The following is a 26,625-nucleotide window of genomic DNA, read 5'->3' as shown; positions in this document are numbered from 1 at the left end:
TCTCTGGCCTAGCTTTGCCTAGTTCAGAGACAGATTTTAACTTTTTTTTTAACAGAATTATGTAAAAGTAACCCAAATGTTTCAATTATTGTATAGTTTTTCAATTATCTGTGTTTTACGTTTACAGTCATTTTTTTTAACTTTGACCTTAATTTGGTATTTTATTTAGTTTATATACTTTTTATGTTTCTGTGTATACTCCAGCACACTGGGAGCAAAGCTCAACTGGAGTCTAATTCCATTTTTGCACATGTATACTTGGCCAATAACGATAATTCTAATTATGAGAAGCTCCCTCTGGTGGCCATTTTATTTTTTTCCAGGAAAAACTAAATGTACCAATTGGTCTGACAACAGTGAATTCGGCTCAAAAGTGCTCAAAGAATATTTGGCTAAGTTTTTTGCAGAATGTGACCAGTAGAGGGCACCTCCATCTCAGGGTCTGACGTGAAGATACACCTTCATGTCTCACTGCTGTATCTGTTTCTCTTTCAGGATTGATGCTGCTGTGGGATCACAGGAGTCCAAGTTCAGACTACAGTGCCAACACAGACACTGCAGCCGAAACACAGACACATGCATGTACATCTGTAGACACAAACACACACGGTGCCTGTCTGTCTCTCAGTAGCTGGGTTAACTTCACTTAGCATTAGCTTAACAATAGTATTTGATTTAGTAGCGAGTTTCATGATTTTTACATCTGTGACAAAAAGGACTGATGTATGTTGAAGTCAAACACCTACAGGGAGAGGGACTGACAAGCATCACTGCTGTGATGATGGGATTATGTTCCCATAGCAACTAGAAAACCAGAGATAGTTGACCTTATATCAGCTGTTTTGATCAATGAACTTCATTAACTTTCTTATTGACAAAGCGCCTCCCAAACACTCACAACTCTCCAGTGAGTTAATGGAGAAATCTGACTGGCTGGTTGACTATGGTGTGTTTGGTCCTGACTATATGACAAAGATTGCAGCTTTAGGAAACATTCAGCCAACAGTTTGCATCTCTTCTGGCTTTCTGATTCTGAAACCATTTCCTGTCTGAAATGTAAAATAGCATGAATGCTAGCACTGTAACTGCTCACTGTTCATCAGCTCTGTATTCACTCATAATGCAATAGTAATGTGCCATCTTCTCATCTCATCATTGAAGTTGATGTTATGAATGATTTTTTTCATTTATTTATTTGATATTGTGCATTGGCCACACCCCCTAATGATGTATAACAACCTGGCCACCACCCCTAGTGTCAGGTGAAACTGACCATGTTTTACATAATTCATGTCTTCACCCACTGAACTAGAATAAAACCACGACAACATCCAAATCTGGTTTTTCTTCCTTTTTTTTAACTAATGTTTGTCAGTTTGTCTGATTTTGTCCATTAATAGTAAACGGAGAAGCTTCTTGTGCCAGTCATCCAGAGGAAGCTTCTTTGATTCCTGCTGAATGCTCACTGTTCAGTGAATGAATCAGATTTGTTTCCAGATAATCTTTAATAATTCACATGCATAAAACAGAGCACAGTTTCAAAACCCCACCATCTGTCCAATCAGAGAGGCTGGGTGTTGTTAGGCAATGGGACATGACTTTGGCGTGACACCCACCAGGAAGTGGGCAGAGCTCAGGTCAAGAAAATCACTCTGGTGAGACTTAATGAGCTTGAGGTTCCTCAGACAACCTCGGAACCTGGAGCTGATCGACAGGCAGTTCTGTCTCACCCCGTCTATAGAAGAAAGACAGGTCAGAAAGAAATGAAAAAAGAAAGAGGCAAGTAAGAGCGAGGCAGAGAGAGAGAGAGAGACAGGTTACCATCAGTCATGAACACCACATATGTGTTTCAACAACCAACATCAGCTTCTCACCTGGAAAACCTCCCAGGTAGACAGGGTTGTTGGTTTCAGCAGAGGTGGATTGTGGGTAGGGATTTGTGGTGGTATAACTCTGCCCATCCACACTTAGTCTCAGGGTATGTTTGGTTTTTCTGGCCACCAGATGGTGCCACTCTCCATCACACAAGACTTGACCAATGGATTGCACCGACACACGCCCTGCCCCATTATTAACATTAAACACCACCTGAGGGAAAACAAGGGTTGTTTACATGAGGTCTTCAATGAAGAGTTATGAATCCTTTAGCATGTTACAGACCGATGACCTTTAACCTTTAGACAGTCATTCAGGTATGTCTTTGATTACCTGTCCGTCCATCATCTCCAGTCCGATGGCATCGACCTTTGCACTGCTGATTCCTAGAAACACTCCCTCTGACTGGCTTGTTCGAAATTCCAGAGTCACAGACACGTCTGAGCCAACTTTATACCCATCATGCACTGTGCACACACACAAACACGGGTTAAGAGTTTGATCAGTCTTGATCGATATTCAGCAGCTGAGTTTTAGTTGGAACTCACTCAAGACTGCATAGCCACTGCCATTAAAGTAACTCCCAGTCTGGTCTTTGGTGAAACAGGAAGTGACATCATGCTTTGAGGCTGGCTTGGTCAGATCTAAAATGGCTCCATTCAGACTGACAGAGTGAACACAACCTGGAATACTGCTGCTCACCTGTGGGACACAGGTAGAACAGGTCAGACACGTTAGACTTGGAGTTAGCAGTTACCATAGCAATGTAAAAAATGTCTTCTGTATGAATCCGATTTAAAGGTTTGGTAAAGGTTAAATGGTCCTACGTTGATCCTTCTTGGGGTGTAAGAGTGAGGTAGCCCCCCTAGGTACAGTCTATTGTCCACGTCCAGCTGGTTCCCTTTAATTGTCACAGAGTCCGAACTCCGTCCGTCCACCGTGACCGACACCAGCCGCCGACTGACTTCCACACTCACCTGAAGGTAACAAAGTCAGCAAACATATAGTTCTATTCTTGTTTGTCTGCTTGTCCTGATATAAGACCTCACAGCCTGACATCATCATTTACATCACAACCACTTTAGGGCTCAAATTACTAATAACTAGAAATTATATGACAGCCGTCATTTCTGTCAAAGATTTGTGATCTCACTGTTTAGACCTGATGTGATGTCATTCCAGACTTGTGGTGATTTGGCGTAGATTTGACAGATTTTTGATGTCACAGTACATGATTGTGATATCACACCACAGACTTGTAGAATTGTTGCTGTAACTGCTGATTAAAATATGAAAAAAGAAGTTTCCTGTGTGTCCATTCACTTAGATACATGAACTCACTTTGTGCCACTCGCCATCATTAACAGTTAAATTTGAGGTGATGGAGGCAGGGCCTTTTCCCAGGTCAGCTGACATTATGAGTCTCCCACGCATCAGCTTGAGGATGATGAAGTCCATGTGTTTGAAGTCAGAGAGGAGAAGGATCAACCCATCCTGAGCCCGGCTTCGAACCGACAACTTCACCGAGACGCTGAAGAGGTGGGACGACAGCAAACACAACGACAACACAACAAAGTCACAACAATGATAAAATAAACACAACAAAAGATACAGCAGACACGTCAGAGAGCGGGGTTTAGTCTAACTACACTCACACTGGCTCTGTGAAGCCACGCCGCCTCTTTCACACAACTCACCTTTTCCTGACAGTAGCGGGGTTGATAGTGAAAGTCATGTGACTGTGTTTGGAGGAACCGAATTGAACTGCCGATGGTAGGAAACTTGGCTCTACCTCCGAAGCACACTGCATCACATACAGATATATGACCCAAAACTTATAATCAGCGACCAATATCAATCAATTAACAAAAAACTATAATATTAGCAATTACAGATATTAATTCTTAATGAATTATAAAGAAAATAAATGAATAATATACATGTTTGTTATTTTAATCTGAAATGGAAATTGATTTACATGGACTCAACAGGCATTATACTACTACATACATACATACTGATTGCATTCATCAATAATCAGTAATAGATGCATTGATTACCGTTAGCACTCCAGGAGTGAGGGCACTGAGGTGTGTAGGTGGGGCTACAAATAGGCGGGCAGGGTCAGAAGTTGGTTCTACATCTTGGTCATCAGGAAGCACCACCCCTCCGACACTTTTCTTCAATAGGCATCTGTCCAGCTCCACCCCCTCATACTTCACAGCTCCTGATAGGTCAACAAGTCTGCACCAGCAACAAATTAAAATATTTAACCAATCAGGGAAACCAAGCACTATGTGTCTTGTGCATATGTATGTATGTGTGAGTGAGACTTACGCTCTGTCCACCACCAGGTACTGGATGCAGCCTCTGAACCATCTGGATAAATGCCGTAATCTGATTGGTAGACGGGATTCCCCACCTGTAGGCAGCCCTCCAATGAAGAAGGAAGCTGGAGACAGGCGAGGGAATCCGCCTGGCAACAGAGGGACAGACTTCAGATGATCCTCATCCACCTGCAAGATGAGAGACCTGAAACAAACGAGTGGGATGAATGAGACTGACAGTCATGTAACACAAGTGGCAAAGCTTTATGCTTCCATGGTTACCCGTACTTCCTGTTGATGGTGATAATCACAGAGTGTTTCTCTCCGTCACTGAAGGTGCCTCCATCAGGTTTCATGATCGTCACTTTCCGAGTTGCTCCACCTGCCTCACCAAAGTCTGCCTCTAATGCACCTGAGACCAGGTGAACGGACAGGAAATGCTACACACACGCAGACAAAAGTTTCAGTAACAACAACATACTGTGTTCACACACTGAGCACCTGATGCGTCTCTCAAACTCACCTTTCTGTGGGAGTGGTCATCACTGAAGGCTGCCAGCAGGACGCCTGATTGGTTTTTGGAGGAGAAGGAGAGGAGAAACTCTGTCTCCTGACCAAATGCTGGAGGAGTAAGCTGAACGAAGCCTTCGGCCAACACTGACACACTCCGCACCGCCTGAGAGACAATCAGTCAGCGTGAAGGTTACCAATCACAGATCGCTCAGTGATTATTGCTTATATACTGACCCCCTTTTTCCTGCTCATTGGGGGGATCTGTTGGTCTCTTTAAATCATTTGACAGACCTGCTAGACCTGCTCTGCATGTAAAGTGTAACTTTGTTATGATTTGGGGCTTTATAAATAAATAAGATTTGATTTCATCTCTGTTTATTGCTTTTCTAACTGACTAACAGAAATTTCTACATCGCGTACCTCTAAGACACAGCCTTTTCGGACTCCATATGCGTCTCTCAGCAGGTCGAAGTTGGACCGTGCAATTTCCACGTTCTTAATGCAGCCGATGTAGGACCTGGAGACAACCTGTCGCCTGACAACCACATGAAGACAGAGTACCACATGCTTTTGGTCACTATTGGAGTAAAGGGAGTGAGTCTGTGTAGAAGAACCCACAAGCTCACCTGATTGGTCGGGAGGATGGAAGTCCACCAATATAGATGGGATCTTGGTCAGAGCGGTTAAGGTCGGAGGCCATCCCAGGAGACTCTGCCTCCAGCACCTCCTTTTCTGAAGATTGGTCAGCAGCCATGATGGACAGGTAACCTGCAGATGTTCAAACGGGACATTTTTATCATGCAACCGTCTAGTCAGTGATCGATATCACAGCTACCTCAAAGTCCATGATGTGATGTTAGAACTCTGTGTTATTGTACCTTTGCGTTTATTCCTCTGTAGCGTGATTTTATACCACACTCCAGTATTGTACTTTCTGTTGGAATTCAGGACCAATGCCCCTGAACCAAGGTCAAAGGTCAGACGGACACACCCTCCCACCAGCTCCATGGACAGGAAGTCTCTCTGCAAGAGGAGAGATGTTGTCACGGTGTCAATTTCATTTCAAATGTGTCTGCTTGTGTGTGGTTGTGCGAGTGGGTCATACAGTGTTGTTGGAAGCCAAATAAAGCAGTAATCCGCCTGGTGACAGAGTTTTAAAAAGCAGCACAATGGAGGTTGAAGTCGCTCGCAGAGATTTCTGGACCAATGAGAATCCAGATCCATCAAAGTGGAAAGAGGTTTCCTCTGCCTGGGGACTAAGAGACAGACAGGTGGAGAGACAGAGACAATGTACTTCCACTTTAAACCTGTATGTTTAACTCTGAACAAAGCTTAACTAGGAATCCATGGCCAATAGGTTGGTGAAGTAGAGCTGCACTATTTTCTTACCTGCTGAAACAGCCTCCACACTCCCCCTCTCTGCTATCATAGTTCCACAGTCCGATGTTTCGCTCATTGAGTGATGCTTCACCCAGGCAGCCCTGGAAGGTGGAGGTCCTCAGTGCTGCAGGGCTCTTCCATGACATAAACAGAGCTGTCACCTGTACTTAATCTTGAGATCACCTGTACACTTGTTTACCTGCTGCCTGAGTTACCTGAGTGTGAGCTCCCAGTCCTCCGATGTGGATCACAGTGTTTCTGTTGATGTCTAAAACTCGGGATGATCCTGGTGATGTTGCCTTGACTGCAAGCAGGGGTTGAGTTAACCCTAATCCTAACCCGTCTGACTCTAGCTGATAGACAGATAGAGTGACGTGGGCCCCAAACCTGCCAATTTCACGACATCATCACATTATCACATGATCAAGTCAAATCGCACATGAAAGTTACAACTACCTGTGTAACTGATGGGAACTACTATTAAGTGATGCTAAACTTCACTAACTGTTACAAAGCAGATTTGCTTTGTAACACATTTATTATTATTATCATTATGTAATCACATTTATTTATACGGTTCTAAACCACAACAGAGTTACATCAAGGCTCTTGACACAGAGAGCAGGTGGAGAGAGCTCGGGAGCAAGCAAAACATACAGAAGTAATTAGTGACATGAACAGACATGAATGCTAGCTGATGTTACATAATACTGATACAAAGACAGGCTCCTATTCTGCTAATTGTAATCATCCCAACCTGCTGCTGCTAACCTTCAGCCATGTGATCAGTGTGTATCATGTGATGATTAGTGATCATGTAATTAGTGTGTCGGTGTGTAATTACCGAGTAACATTGATTCTGGTCCACCTGTTGTTAGTGATGTCTATTCCAGGAAGCTCCAATCTGGTGCTACCTGATCCCACATCCCAGACCATGGACACTTTCCCAGCATGCGTCTCTAGAGCCAGGAAGTCCACCTGAGAAATCAAAAAAGGCATTCACTGTGACAAAGTAATCCACACCTCCACCAGCTGAACCCAAGAACCCGGGGATTGTTGAGAGTCTGAGTTGAGACAGTCTTCTCACAGACCATGAAATCAGACTGTTTCGACCCACTATGTTAACGAACACTGTTAACATGGTGATAATCATGCTTACATAATTATGTGTGTGTGTTCGTACCGTATTGTTGCTGCCCAAGTAGAAGAGCAGGTTGTCTGGACTGGATGTCTTCATTATCACACTCAGAGTGTTAAAGTTACTGGATTCAACCTGAGGTCTGTAGGATCGAACGCAGTCTCTGTCCGCCTGCACCGCTACCTTTATCTGATGACATTGTAAAAATCACCAACATCAAGCTCATCACTACCTTGGTCAGCATTCAGAAATCCAGTATCTGGATTTAATGTAAAATCCATACACCATCCTTTCCATCCATTCCTTGAAACCTGATGCATTTCAGTATTTTTATTATATTTTTGGGGCTTTTGAAGCCTTTATTTAATTAGTATTTGCAGATAGGAAACAGGGAGACCCTGCAGTAAAGGTCTCTAGCCAGATTCAAACCCAGGGTGCTGCACTCTAATCACTCAACCACCAAAGCCACCTGTTGTTTCAATCTTCAGGTAAACATTATCTCACTGGGGGGAAAAGGCAGTGTGTTTTTCGAATTTTGCATTTATGTACCGATGCAGCCTGTCTTCGAGCTTGGTTGATCAGCTCTCTGATGTCAGACAGGTTCCTACTCAGAGTTTCTCCCAGCATGTTCAGTGGCTTGATGCGCTCCATCAGACGTTCTGTGCGATGCTCTGCCTCATCAAGCTTTTGTTGCACCTCATTGGCTAATCACAGAGAAGTGAGTTAGGAAAATGTTTTTTTATCAAACTTGGTCTGCCTGAAGACACGTTGCTGACAGACCTGCAGTGTGTGTATGAGTCACCAGCTGGTTGGTCCCCCACACTGTGGTATTGGTGTTTTCGACCACAGAAGAAGAATCCTGCAGCTTCTCTTTGAGTGTCTGCAGTTGCTGCAGCACCACGTGCAGGCCAGAGTGTGCCATCTTAGCCTTAAAATGTGCCTGTTGCATCAATATGGATGAATCTGACAGAAAATAAACATTCATATCAATGATGACATCATTAATACAGCAACCAATGAACACATTGGATCAGTTATAAAAGGCCTCACTCACTGTTTGAGAGGGTCTGTAGCTCTGCGATAGGCTGACGGAGGAGCAGGGTGGTGTTATAGATGTTCTCTCTGACCACTCCCAGTTTATTGGTGATCATGGAGACATTTTGCTGTAGGCCTGGAGGGCAGACATAGAGTGATGAAGCTTGACTCTTCTTAATATCTGCAGCTTAGACTCACATGAGGAGAATCGTGTCTCTGAGCAGATCAATGATTGACACGCTGATGAATCTTTTCACTTTTGATGCAGTTTGTCTGAATGACATATAGGTAAAGATGCAGGTAAACAGACCTTCGGCTGTCTTGTCGATTCCCAGACTTTCCTTTAAGACAGCAGAACTGATGTTAAGTGTGGCTTTACCTTCATCTGACAGCGGCTGCTCTGATTGGACTGTCTGAAAGAAATTACATGTACGTGTAAAATAACCTATGTTGAACGTGACCTAATCATGTAACAGGTCTGCATGTTATGGAACTTATCAGTACCAAGTTGAGAGTGATGGAAGCGGAGACATTGGCAATCAAGGCCAGTTGCTGTGCAGAGTGAATTTGCTTTGTGATGTCGCTGTCGAGCTGAACCAATCTGCTTCCGTTCTGGGACGTGTTACACATCAACCTCAGAGCGCTGGTAAAGAAGAGAAATTGATTAGGCAATAGCTCACAACAGGCCATGGAACGAGAGTCACCTAAGGACGACCCCATTATTGGCATCATCTGTCATTCAGCCCCGGGGGCAGAAAATGAAAACTGGGGGTAAAGTGGGGCAGGAGATAGATCTTTGCAATGTGACGCTAACTGGATTGTATGACACACATCAACTACACTACAGCAGCCCAGACTGTTGGGGGGGGTGGGGCTGTTGAATGACATTAACCTGAGCTTCATGTCCATCCTGTTATTTTACTAAGTCCCTTCCATGGATTGATGTGAGCTTTTGCTTCTATAAAGCTGTTACGATGTAAGGTGAAAAAATTTAAGTAATGAACCCACGCTTATGATTTCTTTTTCACTTTTATAAATTTTTTTAATTGATTCAAAAAAATACATATATACTATATGTTGCTTGCCAGTGTCACAGTGATACATGTCCATGAAAAGTCATTTGTTGTCATAGTAGTCCCATGGTAGATTTTGCTTGTTATACAAATACCTATTTTATTATCAATGCTTTCATTGTAGTAAGCAAACACAAATACACATGCGAACACAAACACTTACCTGTGCAGGGAGTGGCCGTGGCTCTGCAACAGCTGGGCATGACTTTCTGCACGGTAAACATTCTCTAGAGCGTCTGTCATCTTCAGTCTACCAACCAAACTGTCAACCTGTTTCCTCAAGAGGGGGCGCCACTGATTCAGCTGAGTGGACAGGACCTCCACCTGCTGAGCAGCCCGGAAAGCAACCAGCATATATTAGTTTGTACTACTGTCATTATTATCATTTTTTATTATTACTGCTGTCTTGTGTAGCTTACTGCAGTGGTGTTTGTTAATTCCTCAGTCAGACTGATGGTGTCGACCAGCAGCAGCTGACTCTCCTCCATCTGTCTGTCCACAGACAGACACTGTAGAGTCAGGTTTTGATGGCTTGACTGGAGGGGTGGAGGCAAAAGGGGAAGGGGAGTTCAGACTGTTATGTGTGTGTCAATTAGATTCCACTCACACACATTACAAATGTGCGTGTTACTTGCCTATACATGTGTGTGTTTTACCTGTCTATAGGTGTGTTTGTGTGTAATAAGTGTGTTACCTGGTATTGATGTAGCAGAGCTTGTGTCGTTTCCAGTAGATTTTGTGCTTGAATGTTTTGCTGTGCAGCATCATTCAGGTTTGTGTGTGTGTTTTGCAGTGTTTCCATAGCAACAATGAAGGAAGTGGAGATGAGGTGGAGTCTGTTGTCCACCTGTACCCTGTTGGACAGGAACTCCCCCTCCACTGAGTGGACAAGAGACTCTGACAGACTACAGAGAAAGAGAGAGAGAGCCTGTGACGTTTTATGGCCTGAATAGCTGAATCACCTGAACTGTTACAAAATTAATTCATCACACACCTGAGCTCCTGATTGGCTACTTTTTGAGCAGCTGTTAGATTGACAGCTCTCATAGTTTCCAACATGAACTCCAACCCCTCCAGCAGATGAGTTTGATTGGCTGATTCAAGCTCCAGACCTGTAGTCTGGTTCAGAAGCGCCACGTCCTTCTGCAGCTCTGGAACAGTCAGAAGTCACATTATGCCTTAGAGGTACATTAATAATGTTGCAGTCTTTGGTGATTGTTGTTGTTGTTTACCTTGAATTTTTTCCTGAAGACTGCAGACACTCCCAAGAAGCAGTGCGCCCTGGGAGAGGCTTTTATTGGCAGACATGTCTTCTTCCTCCAGGTGGTTGGACATATGTGTGACCTGGCCAAACAGAAGATAGTCAACTCCCACAATCCCTTGCAGGTATAAAGGATGTCTTAATCCTAACCTAATCTACACTAGAGCTACACTGATTTATACTATATTCTGTGTTTGCAAAATATTGTGTGTAATAGTCAAATAGTGTGTATTTTCCCATAAGCAGGTGAACATGAAAGGTAAAATGTCTAATAAGCCTGAGACACAGTAAAACATGCCTACCTTCTGCAGTAAAGCACTGAGGTCATGGGTCAAATGATTTAGCTTGTCTTCTAGTTTGGACAGATGAAAAGGGGCAGATCGGTTTGCTGAAAAATCCATCTGGACAAGGACAGCAGATAACAAGTGTACTGAGTCAACCACATCCTAGCACACTGATACCATAGCATCGTGCTTCCGCGTATTTGTACCATGATCTCTCGTGCTTTGCTCTTCAGCTTGACCAGCTGGTGGTAGGGTGCCATGACAATGCCACTCAGGTTGACAGACAGGAAATGGTTGTGTAATGTGTCGAAATCGTCCAGCAGAACGCCAGTGCACTCATTGTCACATGCTGGATTCAAAAACAAACTCACAAGTCACCTTTGGTTACACAGATGTGTGTATGTGCATATGTAGGTGTGTGTGTGTGTGTGTGTGTGTGTTTGTGTGTTGCTCTTACTTACACACACACTCTCCAGCCTGCAGAATGTGTCTCTTGTCACAATGGTCACATGTCTGACCTTTGACCCCAGTTTTACAGTGACACTGTCCAGTCAGTGCATCACACAGTGGGTGGAGGGACCCCCACTGACTGCAGTTACACTGGGAACAATTCCCGCTAGGTAATGAGGGGTTACCATAGTAACCGATGGAACACCTGCAAAATAGTGCCATACAGTAAGAGTGATGTCATAGCAGCAGTCATACACCTGAGTTAGTGACGTCACCATTCACCTTTCACAGTATCTCCCCTCGTGTCCCGTCTGACAGGCGGTGCAGCGGAAATCACCCGCTGCTCCGTCTGGGATGCAAGTTGGACTGAAGCTGCTCAGATTCACATTAAAGTTCAAATGTGGAAACAGAATCAAACAAATTAGTCAATTGGACAAATGAAGCACTAGGTTCTTGTTTAATATAATGAATGTTACCTGTTCTCCTGTAGGGGGCAGGCACATTTCGAACAGTCACTGACAGAGCCACTGACTTTCCCATAATACCCTCGGGCACATTGCCCACAGCTCCGCCCACTGGTGTGATGCTGACAGTCCTGAAAAACAGAAAACACACGCATAACTTTCTGATGCCCAAGGGCAGTTTACCATGCATGTATGTTAGCATGTTTGAGTTAGCACTACTTAGTACCTGACAGTCTCCAGTCTCTGGGTCACAGTATTTACTGTGGTTGCTGCAGCGGCATCGAACACAAGGACGAACAAACAAGGATTTCTGACTCTGAAGAGACAACTCGGACTGAGGCTGACGGAAGTAACCTGCAGCACACTCCTGCAGGCATATAGGTCAACAGAGTTAGGTCAGAGAGAGACAGACAGTGAGCTGCTGAATATGATTTGATTTCTGAGAATTTCAGATGGACTGTAATTATCGCTGCAGTATGTTCTCCTCTCCATCACCTGAACCCTCTCCACCCTAACCGTCCATCACTTACTGCTGCAGCTTTTAACTCTGAATCTTATCAGCTAAGCCAAACCCCTGTACAGGTTTATATAGCATATATCACACTGGTTATAACTGCAGGTTTATTGATAGTACACTGATGGAATCAGCTCCTGCACTGCTTCGATAGCAATAGTGTGGTCTCTTTGGTTGCTATGGTGATGTGATGATCCAGGTGGCCCATTACCTGACATGAAAGTCCAGTGTATCCAGTTGGACAGATGCATGACTCAATCAATCTGGCCACATTCCGTTCAACCTGTGATCCCTCATCTAGCACCATAGCTGTTTCCAGGGTGATATTTGAGATCCTTAACACAATAACGCACACAAGAAACGACATGGACCCAACCGCTTTCACATCACCAGCATTATTAGCAGACTGAATGTTCCTGTGAATATCGCCAGAGGCTGCAGTGATCAGTGATTTTTTGGAAAGTACCTGCTCTGCTGCAGTCGATTCCCATACGAAGCCTTAATGATGATGTACTGGATGTTACTGAGGACATACATGAAGTCAGTGCGACTTACTGCCTTCTCTGACACTGAGTTGAAGTACTTCCATTTATGCTGTAACACACGCGCGCGCGCACACACACATTATATTCAATGTCACAGGTTTCAGTTGAAAGCATTTCCTCAGATTTTTCGTGAAGTCCTACCTCCATCATCCTGATATCATGATGAGTCCTGATACCGTTCTTAGGAGCAACCATGTCAGTGTATATAACGAGCTTCCTCATAGTGCCACCCCTCATAAGCACCTGAGGCTCCTGATTGGACAGTCCCAAACTGTCCTCAGCGTAGAAAGTGGTGATGTAAGAGAGTAACCCACCATATGACAAGAGCTACAGAGAACAGAGAAAGCAAGACATCAATGTCATCATTTACAATTACGCCATAAAACCTCACAGGTTTCAGTGTCCTCAGGTGCATCAGTTGGTTGTACCTGGCTGCCTTCGAATTGGGGGGGCAGTCTCCAATATAGCGGGCCAGCCAGTCTACTAATGTTCAGCTGCCGGGTATCGAGCAGCATGTCGCCACCCTGCTGGTAAACTCCAGATACTATACCTTGCAGGTTCAACTGACTAACCAATGATAAGAGAGCAGGATGGTGATCTAGGGTGATCTGTGGCATGGAAGATGAAGAGAGAGGGAGAGAGACACAGATTGTTGTATTTCCACAGGAAACTGCAGTTGTTGCATTGTTGTATCAAACTGGGTGTACCTAATTATTTGTAGTGGCGTACAGTGTATATAATATTGGAGCACAATAATAAAATCTATGACTGGTTTTCATGTTGCAGTGGATCTATGTGTGCACTACATTGTCATGTATGGAGTGCAATGTGTGAGTACAACTAACCTTTCTCACAGGTACTTCTCTAATTCCTCTGAGCTTCTTGTGTGTATGTGTTGTTGTGTATTTGTAGTATATGCACTCACAGGTACTCTTGTGAGTCCTCCCCCCTCCTCACAGTCTTGGCTAAGTCCTGAACAGAAACACTGAGAGCAGCCATCTGGATTCACAGATGACAAACCGAACCAACCAGAGACACACTCCTCACAACGCTGACCCGACACACCTGTCTGAATACACACAATCACACACCCCGATTAAAAACAGGTGAGCTGTTCCAAATCTGATCAGATCAGGTCCTTATGTTGACTGTGTTGAAACAACAAAACATTTTTTGTCATTAAGTACAAGTCAAGGAAATGATTGTTTCGTGGCCTCTGGCAGCAACAAAGGGAAACTGCACACCAACAGACACATTAACACTTTACCTTGCACACACACTTTCCAGTGAGATTACAGTTGCACAATCCCAGTGTTGTGTTGCAGAACATCTCCTCTGTTCCTGCTATATCACAGCCGCATGCTAAGCATGTGGGGTAACCATGGTAACCAGTGTCACACTGATCACATGACGTCCCAGAGAATGCATCTCTGCAGTCACACTGTCCATTGGTTATATCACACTGAGGGCTGGAGCTGCCAGCTGAACTGCATGAACAAGGCTGAAAAGAGTGAGAGGAATTAGAGTCACAGGTTACAGGAGTCTCTCTGCACGTGTGTGTGTGTGTGCATTTGTGTGTGTACCTTGCAGCCTGTAGTTGGGTTGTGACCCCAGTAACCTGCCTCACACCTGTCACAGGTGTCCCCTTCTGTGTGAGCAGGGCAGGTACACTCCCCACTCTCGGGGTTGCAGTTTCCACCAGTGTGACCACAGTTGCAAGCTGAAAAGAACAAACCATAGTCAGTCACAGGTGGGGAAAATACTGTATTGAGTTAGTACTGTTTTTTGAGAAAATTTAAGGATTTTAAGTGTGCCTTATAGTGCGAAAAATATGGTTACCAATCAGCAACCACACTGCGGCTATCTATTCTGTTAATTTACCTGTACAACCACTCTCATGGAATCCATAGTAACCATGACTACAGTGGTCACACTTGGGTCCGCCCACACCCTCCAAGCACTGGCAATGGCCCTCATCATTACAAGACTCAGACACAGATCCTAATTGGTTGCAGCTGCAGGCCTGGCAGCTCTGCCCACTCTGCAGCCCGAAGAACCCCGACTGAAATATGAAGAAAATTCACCAAAATAGCAGCATCCTCACAGTGCCTTCTCTGTACATTGCGTACGTCGATAGAACTGCAGGGCAGTAAATACATGTTTAGCTCTAATCATAATTATGTTACTTGAGTTTATGTAGAATATTGTTCCTCATCAGAGTTACAAGAATTAAAAAACACAATCTCTTTTAACTGATTCATATTGCCATTCGAATATTAAACCGCCGGTTAAAAGGTGACCTCTGGATTGATGACTAGACTAAACGTCAACTGGTGCATCTTTGCGTGTTTGTGTGTATCTTACCTGGCAGCGGTCGCAGGTGCGTCCAGTCACGTTTTCCCAACACGAACACTGACCTGTTGTGACATCACAGACACTGGAGAGGGCCCCTCTGACATCACAGCCACAGTCTATGAAGGAGTGAGAGAGAGATCCCACCAACCATTAGGCTCCTTTTTGGTCTCAGCATTTCTCAGAACTAGATGTCTCGAGTCTTTGCTTCTGTGTTCAAGGTGGAGCTGACATGGCTGAGCTTTGATGACCTCAAGCCGATAAAATTAAATCTGTGTGCCTCAAAGAATGAAGCACATATACTGTACACAAACAAACAACCATATCACAGTAAAAACAGACGTCAGAGGTATAATCTAATCAGGATTGTAAAAGATCAACGTGTGTTTGTGTGTGTGTATGTGTGTGTGTTTATTCGGGCTCTGCAGGACCTCAACAATGTCAGTCCATAAAACATGTGATGTCACATCAGGTAAGTGTGTCTCACCCTGGCAATCCTTGTTGCTCACAGCGTCTCCATAGTACCCAGACTGACAGATCTCACAGTGTCTTCCACCTGTGTTGCCAAGGCAATGCAGACACTCCCCAGTGACAGTGTCGCAGTGCCCTGCTTCGCTGATATTGACATTGCCGTTACACTCACAGCGAACACAGGTCCCACCCACCACCTGAGGGTTACCATAGTAACCACTGGCACACCTGGAGAGACGGACATACAGATGTTACACCAGGTCCACCTGTCCTCTGATTCTCTAGCAGCCTAATGTGTTGTTACCTCTCACAGTTGGTCCCTGTGTATCCATCCTGACACTGGTCACATGCCACCGCACCTGAAACCTCCAGGAGACAAGTGGGACTGAAACTGAGCACACACACACACACACAGATGTTTAGTCTGTAACCATTAAATCTCAGCAAATGAGTCGTGTGAATGAATTAAGTTTACTGTTTTGGATCATGAGCGTTACCTGTTGGATGGTACTGTCAGAGGACATGGACACAACTGGCAGTCTTCTTCTGTTCCCTCAGTGGAATTGCCATAGAAACCAGGGAGACATTGATTGCAGTGAGGACCTGTGGTGTTGTGGTTACAATCCTGAGAGACCGACAGGTGAGAGAGAGAGACAGGTCAGAGACAGACAAGTCATGCACAGAGATGGGTAAAAGAAAAAGACAGGTTGTTGTTGTCTGTGGGTGTTGAAACTCACCAAACAAACTCCACTGATGTCACAGTCTGATGCATGATCATTACACTCACATTGCAGACAGTTCCCTCCAAACAAGACTCCGCCCACTCTGAAGAAACCTGAAAGACAGGCCTACAAGACAAAACACAGATGAACACACACACATATGACACATACAGGTGAACATGCACCCAGCAGACAGAGGAAGAAACACACAGTCAGTCAGTTGTAAAAAGTGAAGCACTAACCTCACAGGAAGCGCCACTGTAGCCCCATGGACATTCACATGTTTCCACTGCAACTGCATGGAGCCCAGACAATGAGGCCGAGTCAGCAACATCCAGAGATACTGACCGGAGACTGAGGAACAGACAGAGTCATGAGTTTCATTTAAGAAGAATAATGGTCCTCCACAGAACCAGACCTGGGCCTGCATCAGACATCTGGTGGACTCTGTTCACATAAACCAGAGTGGATAAACATCAGTCCTCCAGAATCAAAGGTGTTTACCCTCCTCAGTGACATCTGAGCAAGTCTTTCAGCTCTACCTCCTGGTCCTGTTTGTTCTAGGTTTTTCTTCAGTTACTAATGTCATGACATAGTATTAAAGGGCTTTTTTTGAGGATTGCTTTCTCTTACCGTATTGGCCCTTCTGCAGAGGCGTTCAGGTGAACTCTGATCCTTAGAGATGTTATGTCAGCAAGCACCAACATCAGGTCGTCACGGGTGACTTGAACAGCTGTCTGATCATCCACAAATTGTTGTGGAACCAACGCCACGGCAACGAAGCGCTCAGCCAGTGGAGAGAGAAACAGATGAAGAGATGGGAAGCGAAGAACTTGGCCATTACCCTGAAGTTGAGTCCAGATCAAATCAGATCAGTCTGTGTGTTTTTCTTAAAGACGGTGTAATTGTAGTTTTTTTACATGACATTTTTTCTTACCTCAATGATAATGTCAGAGTGGATGGGGAGAGAATGGTCTTCGTTGTCCAATGGGATGTCATAGACCACTGAATAATTCAGGTACCCTCCATAAGACACCAGCTAAAAATGGACATGCAGGAAGTGAAAGAGAAATAATGTCAGACAGAAAAATAAAGGAAGTGGCACTGCTGTTCACTTGCATTCTGTGCAGATATGGAAATGGAAACCAACCTTGTTACTGAGGAAGCTATCGGGTGCTGTCCATGACAGAACTTGTTGATGGGTGTGACCGGATGAGATGTTGCTCTGGATGGGGAGGTCGTTGCTATGGAAGAGGGATGGAGTGTGGAGAAACTGAGAGGGGCGGAGCAAAGCATCAGACTGAAAGACCTGGATTAAAAAAAAAAAGAAATAGTTACAAATTATGATACACTGATGTGTTACATGAATTCGAGTATGTATGTGCACAGCAGCCAGCATGTTACCTGGAAAACAAGTTTATGTGTATGCTTGTGTGTTAGTTGTTAACAAGTGTGTTACCTGAGCTGTGGACCAGGTGGAGCTCTCACAGACATTAGACACACCAAAACAGAAACAGTCAGTGCAGCCAAGTGGATTTTTCTCCTGCAGGTTGTAGAAACCTGGTTTACACAGATCACAGTGAGCTCCCATAACATTCACCTGAGGAAGGCATGACAGAAAAAGTAATTAGTGAACAGGTGAAGTGTCAGAGAGGAGGAGAGATTTCAGTGATAGGTGGCACCCTCCCCAGTTTACCTTGCAGATGCACGGGCTGCAGGGGTCTGTGTTGATGCTGCCCGAGAGGTTACACTCACAGCGAACACACTGAGGGAAATCTCTGTAGCCAAATGCACAACGATCACACTGTCGACCAGCGAAACCCTCGTGACACTCACATTGACCTGCAGACATACCTGAACCAATACATAAATGTTGGACACACATTCACAAATGCAATCAATTTTTTTAACTGCTGTATACAAACACATAAATAAATAAATAACACACAGCAAAAGCAGTACCATTAGTAAGATCAGACCTGTCTGTGTGCCATCTCTGGTGCAGACAGAAGACTTCGATCCTCTCAGGTCACAGTTGCACTTCACACAGGGCGAGTCTGAATATGGGGAAACCTTCACACACACACACACACATATTCAGTCCTGCAAACTTGTAAATCAAATTAAATTGAATTAAATTTAAATTGAATTAAATTTAAATTTATATCAAGGCACTTTACATATAGAGCAGGTCTTGACCAAACTGAAAATACCAGGAGAGTATTTGTGTGTACCTCAGCAGGTCGGTAGAATCCATCTGTGCAGGCGTCACAGTTGATGCCAGCTGTGTTTTGCTGACAGTCGATACAAACTCCACCTCCTTGATAAAGGCCTTGGGAGTTCAAACTCAGAGAGAGTTCAGACACTGTCTGGTTGTAGAAACAGTTCTCGGCCTTGTTATGACAGTTACACTCTGAGAGTCAGACGGGTGAGAGCCAGACAGGTGAAAGTCAGACAGGTGAGAGTCATACAGGTGAGAAAGTCCACTCAGTCCATCCAGTCTCTTACTTTCACAGGTGTTTCCTTCAGAGATAGTCCCTGGTTGCCATGGCTTCTGGTGGTAACCTGGGCAACACTTGTTACAGTTCTCTCCACAGGTATTGTGTTCACACACACACTGCAGCTTCTGTACACACAAATACAGAGACACACAGTTTCATTAACTCGCTGAACACTGTACAGGTGATTGTGAGCAGAACAACGTTTTTACCTTGGTAATTGGGTCAAGAGGGCAGCTCTGAGCGTGTCCGTAACAGATGCACATCCCGCCCACAGAGATATCTTTAATCGAGTAATAATACTGAGAAAGAACAACAATATTCAACACATTGAAACATGTTGATCATGTGACATAAATTAAACCATGAAGAACTCTCTGCCTCTCTCACCCTCCGGGTGACGATGGGGTCAATATCTCGTGGATCACGGGTGCTCAGTGTCATCAGGTCAGCATTTAGAGTTCTGATTCGCTGAAGTCTCAGTCGAATATAACGAGCTGATGTGAAGCTGAGAAGGTCCGAGGTCAAATCATCTGCACCGGGCCGCCCGTTAATGAGAGAGGTGTGGATCTGACAGACAAACAGTTGAAAAGGAGAGACATACAACATATATTTTTCAGATTTATTGTTGGGGTTTTTTTTTGCCTTCATCTTAGTCAGTAATTGGCAGAGAGGCCGACAGCAAATAGGGAGCGAGAGAGGGGAATGAGCTGCAGTACAGGTCCTTTAGCTGGATTCAAACCGTGATGCTGTGATTACATAGTCAGCAGTTATTATTTGAATTATAATTGAATAATTGTAAAGTTTGTGTAAATATGCTTTAGCAAGATTGTATTGTATGGTGTCATCCCAATAAAGCAAGTTGCATTCAAGTGAGTGAGAGAAGAAGAGAAAATCTCACCTCTCCATGCTCCAGCGGGTTCAGTCTCGAGTAGTACGACGTACAGATGACTTCAGTGTCACTCTTGTATGTTGGCGGTCCAAGTCTTGGTGTGATATTGTAACGTGTCAAACACTCAGAATCACTGATGGCGTAAAATTGCCAGGGGTCAAAGGTCACGCCATCCAGAGAGCGCTCCAGGATCCAGTTACCTTAAACACAGAAAGGTCAGACAGACAGGTCAGATGGACAGAGAAACGTGTGAGGTGTGAAGTGCTGATAACAGCACAGGTGACATACAGACAGCTCTCACCTGGACGTGGAGAGTTCGCTGCCTTGATGATGATGTAAGCGACTTGAAAAATCTGTAAAAAAAAACCCCAACCCATATTTATACGACAGATGTTAAACAACGAGCGTCCCTGCTGGTAAGACATGGCAAGTGTGTGTGCGCATTGGTGTGTCCTTGTTTTACCTGTTTGAGGTCTAGTGTGATAGTAACCCAATGAAACTGTCGTCCATTCTTTATACTTGGACTCTGCCACCACTGGTTTGTCCCATCAATGGCGTTTTTGATCGGATGACGTTCTAAAGTAAACACGGATGGTTACAATTAACAACTGCTAACTACAAGAACCTTGGCTTACTACTCCTAAAATAACAAATACAACTAACTTCTACAAACAATAACCTCTACTAATACTCCTACAACTATTACTACTAAATATTACGACTGCAGTGAATAGTGAGGTTTTAGTTCTGTTGTGTCACCTTTAGACAAGATGGAGTTGGCATCACATTTGGGACAGTGCGGGTTCTTGATTTTTCGTCCTGGAACATGTTCAACAAGTTTGCAGTAAACTTCAGGTGCTGGTTCTCCACATGTGGCATTACTGCTGATCAGTGCATTGCTGGCCAAGTTTAAGATGGCTGGAAACAGTCCTGAAACAAAACCAGATGACTGTCAGCACCACAGCACATCTAAACCTTACTCATGTTCCAGCAGGTAAAGAATAGTTATTTTTCACTTCATGAGTCAGAGACAATATGTGATGATGTGACCATGAGTCAGAACATGCTATTCAGTTCATGATGTTGAATAAATGTAAAAAAAAAAAGAAAAATGAAAGAAAATGAATTCAAACTGAAACAAGAAGAAATAAATACACCTTTTTCTGAAGAAAGTTTACTGATGTTTTTCGGAGAAATGTTTTAATGTCTTAGTAGTGTCAGAGTCACAATTAGAGTCAAAGAAGTAAGTGTTCATTCAGGTGCTGCTCTCCAGCTGTGATTCCTACTCTTCTGTTTATTTGTTAAACATGTTTCCCTGCAGTTTGTGATCATGCGATACTTAGAGTGAAATCCATTTAAGATTATTTCATATAAGAAAATTGTGAACACAGACACACAGAAAGTCCAAACAACTGTTGATTGATGTAACTCAAGTTTCTCTGTAACTCAAGGTGAACGGTTAACCTCTTTGATGACTGACCATTAATCACAGATGACATCACATATAATAAGAGATAAACAGAGTTTATCTCTTATATAAAAACATAACTCTGTTATATGAAAACAGAGTTTTTGGTTTTGTCTTGGTTTTATTTCTCCAAGGTCTCAGGCCAACCTTGTGTGGTCATGATTCTGCCCTTTAACGCACTTTATCACTCTGTTGTGTCTGTTTCTTCTTCCTCACCTCAAACAGTAAGGCCTCTCTCAGACCAAACTCATCCATTTACTTTGACACTTTAGATCAGATGTCAGTTTTTATTACTGTACCACAGAGTAAAACAGACGCACCCAAGGAAACAAACATATACAATGAAACAAAAAGATGTTAATTATTTATGTGTGTAATCAGCTGTGGACCTGTGATAACATCAACTGGGTGGTCTCTGTCCTCTCATGCACACACGCTCACTCACTCACTCACTCACTCACTCACTCATTCATTCATTCACTCACTCACAAGTCATGTTGATGTGCAAAATGACCTCTGACACCTCCCCCAACACACACACACTCTTACTTAACAGAGACTGTGGGACTGTTGGGGGAGGTTTTAGGGTGGGAGAGAGGAAGAGGGTGGAGTGTGATTATTAACGCTAATTATCACACACAGAGACACTCACAGGCTGCTGGCTGTTTCCCAGCAGGAGACTGAGTCTGTCTGTCTGTCTGCAGACGATCAATATGTTGATCACACTCACACTCAGCTGTTCTTGATCAATGGTAAAACAGTGAGTCTCCAGACCCCCCCCCCCCAAACACACACATGGTTAACAGCTAGCAGAGCTAATGGTTATCTGAGGTACAGACTATTTAATAAAGTGGTGAATTTATGCAGATCTGTAGATAAAATCCATTTGTGTGATTCAGTCACACAAAGACATATTTCAGATACCTTTACATTAATGACCACTGAGGAGGAAATGTCCGAATACAACTTTGATTAGTTTGATAAGATGACATGTTGATGAGGTCACAGAGCACAGAGTTAAGTTACAGTTACAGATGTGTCTGAAAATATTCCTGCAGAACTAAGGAAAGAGTCAGGAAAAAGAAGAAAAGTGTCTCACCTCTCTGCTGCTGAGCTGCAGTTTGATCCATCAGGAGTAGTAAGAAAAGCAACTTCATCTCTGCAGACACCAGTTCAATTGGAGTTATGCTGCAGTAAAACCGGGACCAAACTAAGTTAAGTCAGTAGTGACTGGAGTCAGATGGAGCTCCAGCTCTTGGCGCAGCTGAACCAGTATAAACTGGCAGAATAAATCTGCTTCAGAGGAATGTGTTGCTGCAGAGTCTGTGCTGGAACGCAACAATGACTCTGCCCCTCTTTTTCTCATTCATTCTGCTCAATGGAATACGGGGTTAGGGGGGAGGGTGGACTGTACCAAGTGACCCAGTAATAGGGTCAGGCCCTGTTCCTTTATCAATGAATAGCTGTTGAATCATAAAACATATAATGAATGAGATAAATAAAGACTGAAATCAAAAGAGTGATACCTAAGAAAATATTTTCCATCAGCTCCTAAATAATATGGAAAAAATTGCATCTGAATAAAATTAATAATTTTAATTAATAGAATTTGTATACTCGGTAGACTAATTAGAATCAGTAGAATCAACTCTGAGTCTGTCTTCTGCACGTCTTCATGTCTCCATAAACCCATGCTATTGTGATGCAGTGGGGGGTGGGAGGACTGTACCATCTGAGATGGTGCCACAGGGCCTAGCTCCGTTTGTAAAAGAAAAGAAGGGAGGGGGAGGGACAGGACCTACAATCTAGATTAGAGCATAGAATCACAGCTTGAGCTGGCTCAACTGTGACCAGGTAAATACAATATATGGAAAACGATTTAACCAAGTTTGTACAATTGTTGCATGACTCATAAATTTCTGGTACATATAGAAATGAAGTCCTTACATGAGTACTCCCCAGTCCATCTTCTTGTTTTTATTATTGTCACGTTTCTCAGTTATGAATAGTTATTATCATCACAAATATGGTCATTCCATTTTATCTTTTACTTATGTCAACCATTTTCAAATAAATTAAAGAGAAGGCAAAAAAAAAAAAAAAAAAAAAAAACATTTATATTTCCATCTCAGAAAAAGGAGTAAGTAGGAGGAAGGTCCATTTTGTATTGTCATTAGAAAATATTAAGTGTATCTGTAAGTCTTATTTGCTTTTAGGAGCTTGTAGGACTGTCATATTGTTTAGTTTATGCATTTCTATATTGATTTGCATGTACATTGTTGAAATGGGGGAATGTGATGACACTGGGGTTTACCCCTGGTGGTTTGTATGTGTGTGTTCCTCCAGAGCAGGAGTCACCCACTCCTAACCCTAACCCAATGTAACAGAGTTAATAATGCACCTGAAATATTTTGTGAATTTTATCACTTAAGACCTTCTGTTGGGCAAGGCTTAGATGAGTGGATGAGTGAGGGGATGGCCGATGCACTGGCCATCATCAGGTCACTTCCCGGTTCCCACCCAAGTTTATTTTTATTGTTTGTATTGTAAACTAATTTATTAAATAATAAAACATAATCAAATAAAACCCCCTCAAAAAATAAAAAAACAAAATTAGACCTGTTTATGTGCACTGCCACAATGTCTCGACCGCCTTTAGGTCTTCTTCAGGCTGGGTGCACAGTGATGTTTCGCCCATGACAAAAAAAAAGAAATGAGAGCTTTGCTGCTGTTCGGCTTTGTATACTCTCTTGAGTTCTGCCCACTCTGATTCTTTTGTAAAACTGTCTTTAAAATACGAATTTGTTTTGAAAGTTTGTTTTTAACTTAACCTCTCTCATGAATGGTTTTGAGTGTTTTTAGCGCCCATTTTAATCCAGTTGTATTTTTTTATGTTTTTAATCATTGTTCTTGTTCTGATGATTTCTATTAAAGATTCTATTCCATATTTTTAATCAGGTAATTATGATTGTTTTCTTTTTCCACATGGTTTTTCTCTTCTTTTAGCAGGTAAGTCCCCAGGTAGGTATTAATTGTTTATAATCATATTTATTGTTCTGATGATTTTTAATAAAGACTTTATTCTATTTTTTATAGGGTTAGGGTTAGGTTGGGGAACTGAAGCTCTTCCCCTGGAGGGGAAGAAGGGTGGACGGTCCTTCCACCCATAGGACCTCCCGTACCCCTGGTCCCAGTTGGGTTGGCGGGTGCGCTGGCGCCTCCTGCCACGCTGCACTACCGTCCAACCGTCCATTATGTTTGTTTGTTTTGTTTGTCTTTTGGTGTTTTGTACTTTTTTTTGTCTTTATTTGTTTACTTGTTTGTCTAATGAAAAATAAGAAATAAAAAAATAAATAAACAACTGAGGACGCTTTCCCAAAAGGTGGGGAAAGGAAAAAGCCAAAAAATTAATTTCTTAAATGAAAATAAAATGTTTTTTAGAAAAAAAAATAAATAAATAAAAAAACTTTTGTTGTATTTATTTATTTATTTCCGAATTTTTTAATTTTTTGGAAAACAAAAAGCGTGTGCCAAACGACATTTCGGTCCGTTTGGACCTTCTTCAGGTTAGGCACACTTAAAAAAACAAAAAACAAAAGACTGGCTTATTGAGTAGGGCTAGAGAGAATATTGTGAACAGCCCAAGGGCAAATGAGTTCCCTCTTTTATAACGTCCGTTTTTAGAAAGTTTTGTTTTAACCGAATAACTGTTTTTAATACCGTTAACTTTACCGTTAGCTTTTTTTTAACCAGATCTTGTTTTTAACCCTATAACAATCAATTAAATGAAATTTACATTAACTCTGCTTTATATATTTATTAATTACCCCAAATTTTTAACCTCTTTTATACCCAATAGAATTTTATCACTTATTTATTTATTTATTTATATATATATATATATATATATATATATATATATATATATATATATATATATTTCTATTCTTTTTTTTATCTATTTATTTTAATAATATATGGCATAGGCCAGGAGCTCGGACACACCCCCCCACCCAACTGGATGAGAGGGTTGTGTCCAAACCCCTGCCCACACCGCATCTTTAACCCTTTGTAATCTTTTTTAACTTTTGAAAATATATTTTAATTATTATTAATCCCTTATATACCTGAAAAAACTTTTTTAATCTTGTAGAATGTTATGGGTTAGGGTTAGGACGGAGGGTCTGATACCCCCTCCCGAAGGAGGAGGTGATTGCTCGCTCCATTCCCTGTCCAAATCCCTGATACCCGTCCCACATTGATGAAGGGGTGCGCTTCCCGCGCCTCCCATAGTGCACGGTCCTGCACCCGTCCTCTTCCATTTTGTGTCTTTTTTTAATTGTATGTATGTGTGTGTGTATATATATGTATGGACTTATTTATTTATTTGTTTGTTTGTTTGTTTATTTATTTATAAAAAACAAAAAACGCTTTCCAAAATTTGAAAGGCTATTTTTACACAACTAAGGAAGGTGTGCCTAAAGAAAAATTAAAAAATAAAAAAAATGAAAAAATCGCGACGTTTCGACCAAATATGGTCTTCTTCAGGCAAAAAAAAAATTAATTAATTGGCACACAGTAAACTATTATATTGCTTGCTATAAGGCTATAAGGCTGACCATTTGGAGTCATTTGGTACCTATTTTGAAGTGTCGTTTTAAAAAAAGTGTTAGGGTTATAACTAGTTAGGGTTAGTAACTAGAGCCAAATTAGGGTTAAGTGTGAAGGTGTTTGCACTGGCCATCAACAGGTCGCCTCCCGGTTCCCGTCCAAAATTTTGTTTTTAATTATTTGTTTTTTTTCAAAATTAAATTAAATCAAATAATAAAACATAAAATATAATAAAACCCCAAACAAAAAGATCAAAATTAGGCCTGTGTGCACCGTCGCGACGTTTCGACCTGACTAGGTCTTCATCAGGCTTGGTGCACAATGATGTTATCTGTTATCCCCCAAAAACAAACAGAAAAGAAATGAGAGCTCTGCCGCTGCTCGGCTTTATATACTCTCCGGAGCTCTGCCCACTTTGCTTCCTTGGTTTTTTAGTTTTGTCTTTTTAACTTAACCTCAATCATGAATGTTTTTTAGTTGTTTTTTAAGACCCATTTTAAATCCAATTATAGTTTTGGTTGTTTTTAATTATGTTTTTAATTCTCAGGTAAGTATTTGTTGTTTTAGATTTATATTTTTTATCATAGTTTTGATTGTTTTTAATTATGTTTTTAATTCCCAGGTAAGTATTTATTGTTTTATATTTATATTGTTTATCCAGGTAGGTATGATTTTATTCTTTTTTTACAGGTACATTCCAGGTAAGTATTTATATTTTTAATTCAATGTTTTTTTAGGTAAGTCCCCAGGTA

The 26,625-nt window shown here is 42.4% G+C and overlaps 1 protein-coding gene across 1 annotated transcript; it reads right to left on the bottom strand.

Moving 5' to 3' along the window:
• Positions 1-1,580: 1,580 nt before the first annotated feature.
• Positions 1,581-22,419, bottom strand: lama1 (laminin, alpha 1). The gene is made up of 64 exons (XM_029529068.1): positions 22,362-22,419; positions 20,554-20,724; positions 20,258-20,370; positions 20,096-20,147; positions 19,804-19,994; positions 19,293-19,472; positions 19,115-19,204; positions 18,913-19,030; positions 18,639-18,817; positions 18,384-18,477; positions 18,101-18,258; positions 17,864-18,004; positions 17,555-17,713; positions 17,342-17,443; positions 17,038-17,249; positions 16,647-16,758; positions 16,420-16,530; positions 16,180-16,307; positions 15,987-16,073; positions 15,699-15,910; positions 15,224-15,330; positions 14,741-14,921; positions 14,443-14,579; positions 14,127-14,360; positions 13,785-13,928; positions 13,288-13,467; positions 13,001-13,186; positions 12,781-12,908; positions 12,526-12,649; positions 12,027-12,167; positions 11,813-11,931; positions 11,619-11,708; positions 11,348-11,541; positions 11,093-11,235; positions 10,905-11,003; positions 10,574-10,685; positions 10,336-10,492; positions 10,195-10,246; positions 9,761-9,877; positions 9,505-9,668; positions 8,773-8,911; positions 8,579-8,681; positions 8,288-8,404; positions 8,006-8,196; positions 7,783-7,929; positions 7,279-7,422; positions 6,940-7,073; positions 6,311-6,482; positions 6,105-6,229; positions 5,821-5,971; positions 5,594-5,738; positions 5,342-5,483; positions 5,136-5,250; positions 4,726-4,878; positions 4,485-4,642; positions 4,213-4,407; positions 3,936-4,119; positions 3,573-3,679; positions 3,217-3,406; positions 2,703-2,852; positions 2,424-2,577; positions 2,209-2,342; positions 1,875-2,088; positions 1,581-1,735 (listed from the first exon to the last, which is right to left on the bottom strand). Exons 1-64 carry the CDS (start codon positions 22,417-22,419, stop codon positions 1,581-1,583), a joined length of 9,096 nt encoding a protein of 3,031 aa, XP_029384928.1.
• Between the last annotated feature and the right edge of the window lie 4,206 nt (positions 22,420-26,625).

The sequence above is a fragment of the Echeneis naucrates genome, chromosome 20 (genome assembly GCF_900963305.1).
Source record: "Echeneis naucrates chromosome 20, fEcheNa1.1, whole genome shotgun sequence".
NCBI classification, from domain to species: Eukaryota; Metazoa; Chordata; class Actinopteri; order Carangiformes; family Echeneidae; genus Echeneis; species Echeneis naucrates.
This window is presented reverse-complemented; position numbering and strand designations above follow the sequence as displayed.

Coding starts and splice junctions, on each gene's coding strand:
- lama1 (XM_029529068.1), bottom strand. CDS start 22,419: ATGAAGTTGCTTTTCTTACTACTCCTGATGGATCAAACTGCAGCTCAG. Junction 15,911..15,986: donor ACAGGGACCAACTGTGAGAG/GTAACAACACAT, acceptor CCGTCTCTCCAG/GTGTGCCAGTGGTTACTATG. Junction 6,483..6,939: donor ACCAGAATCAATGTTACTCG/GTAATTACACAC, acceptor TGAAATTGGCAG/GTTTGGGGCCCACGTCACTC.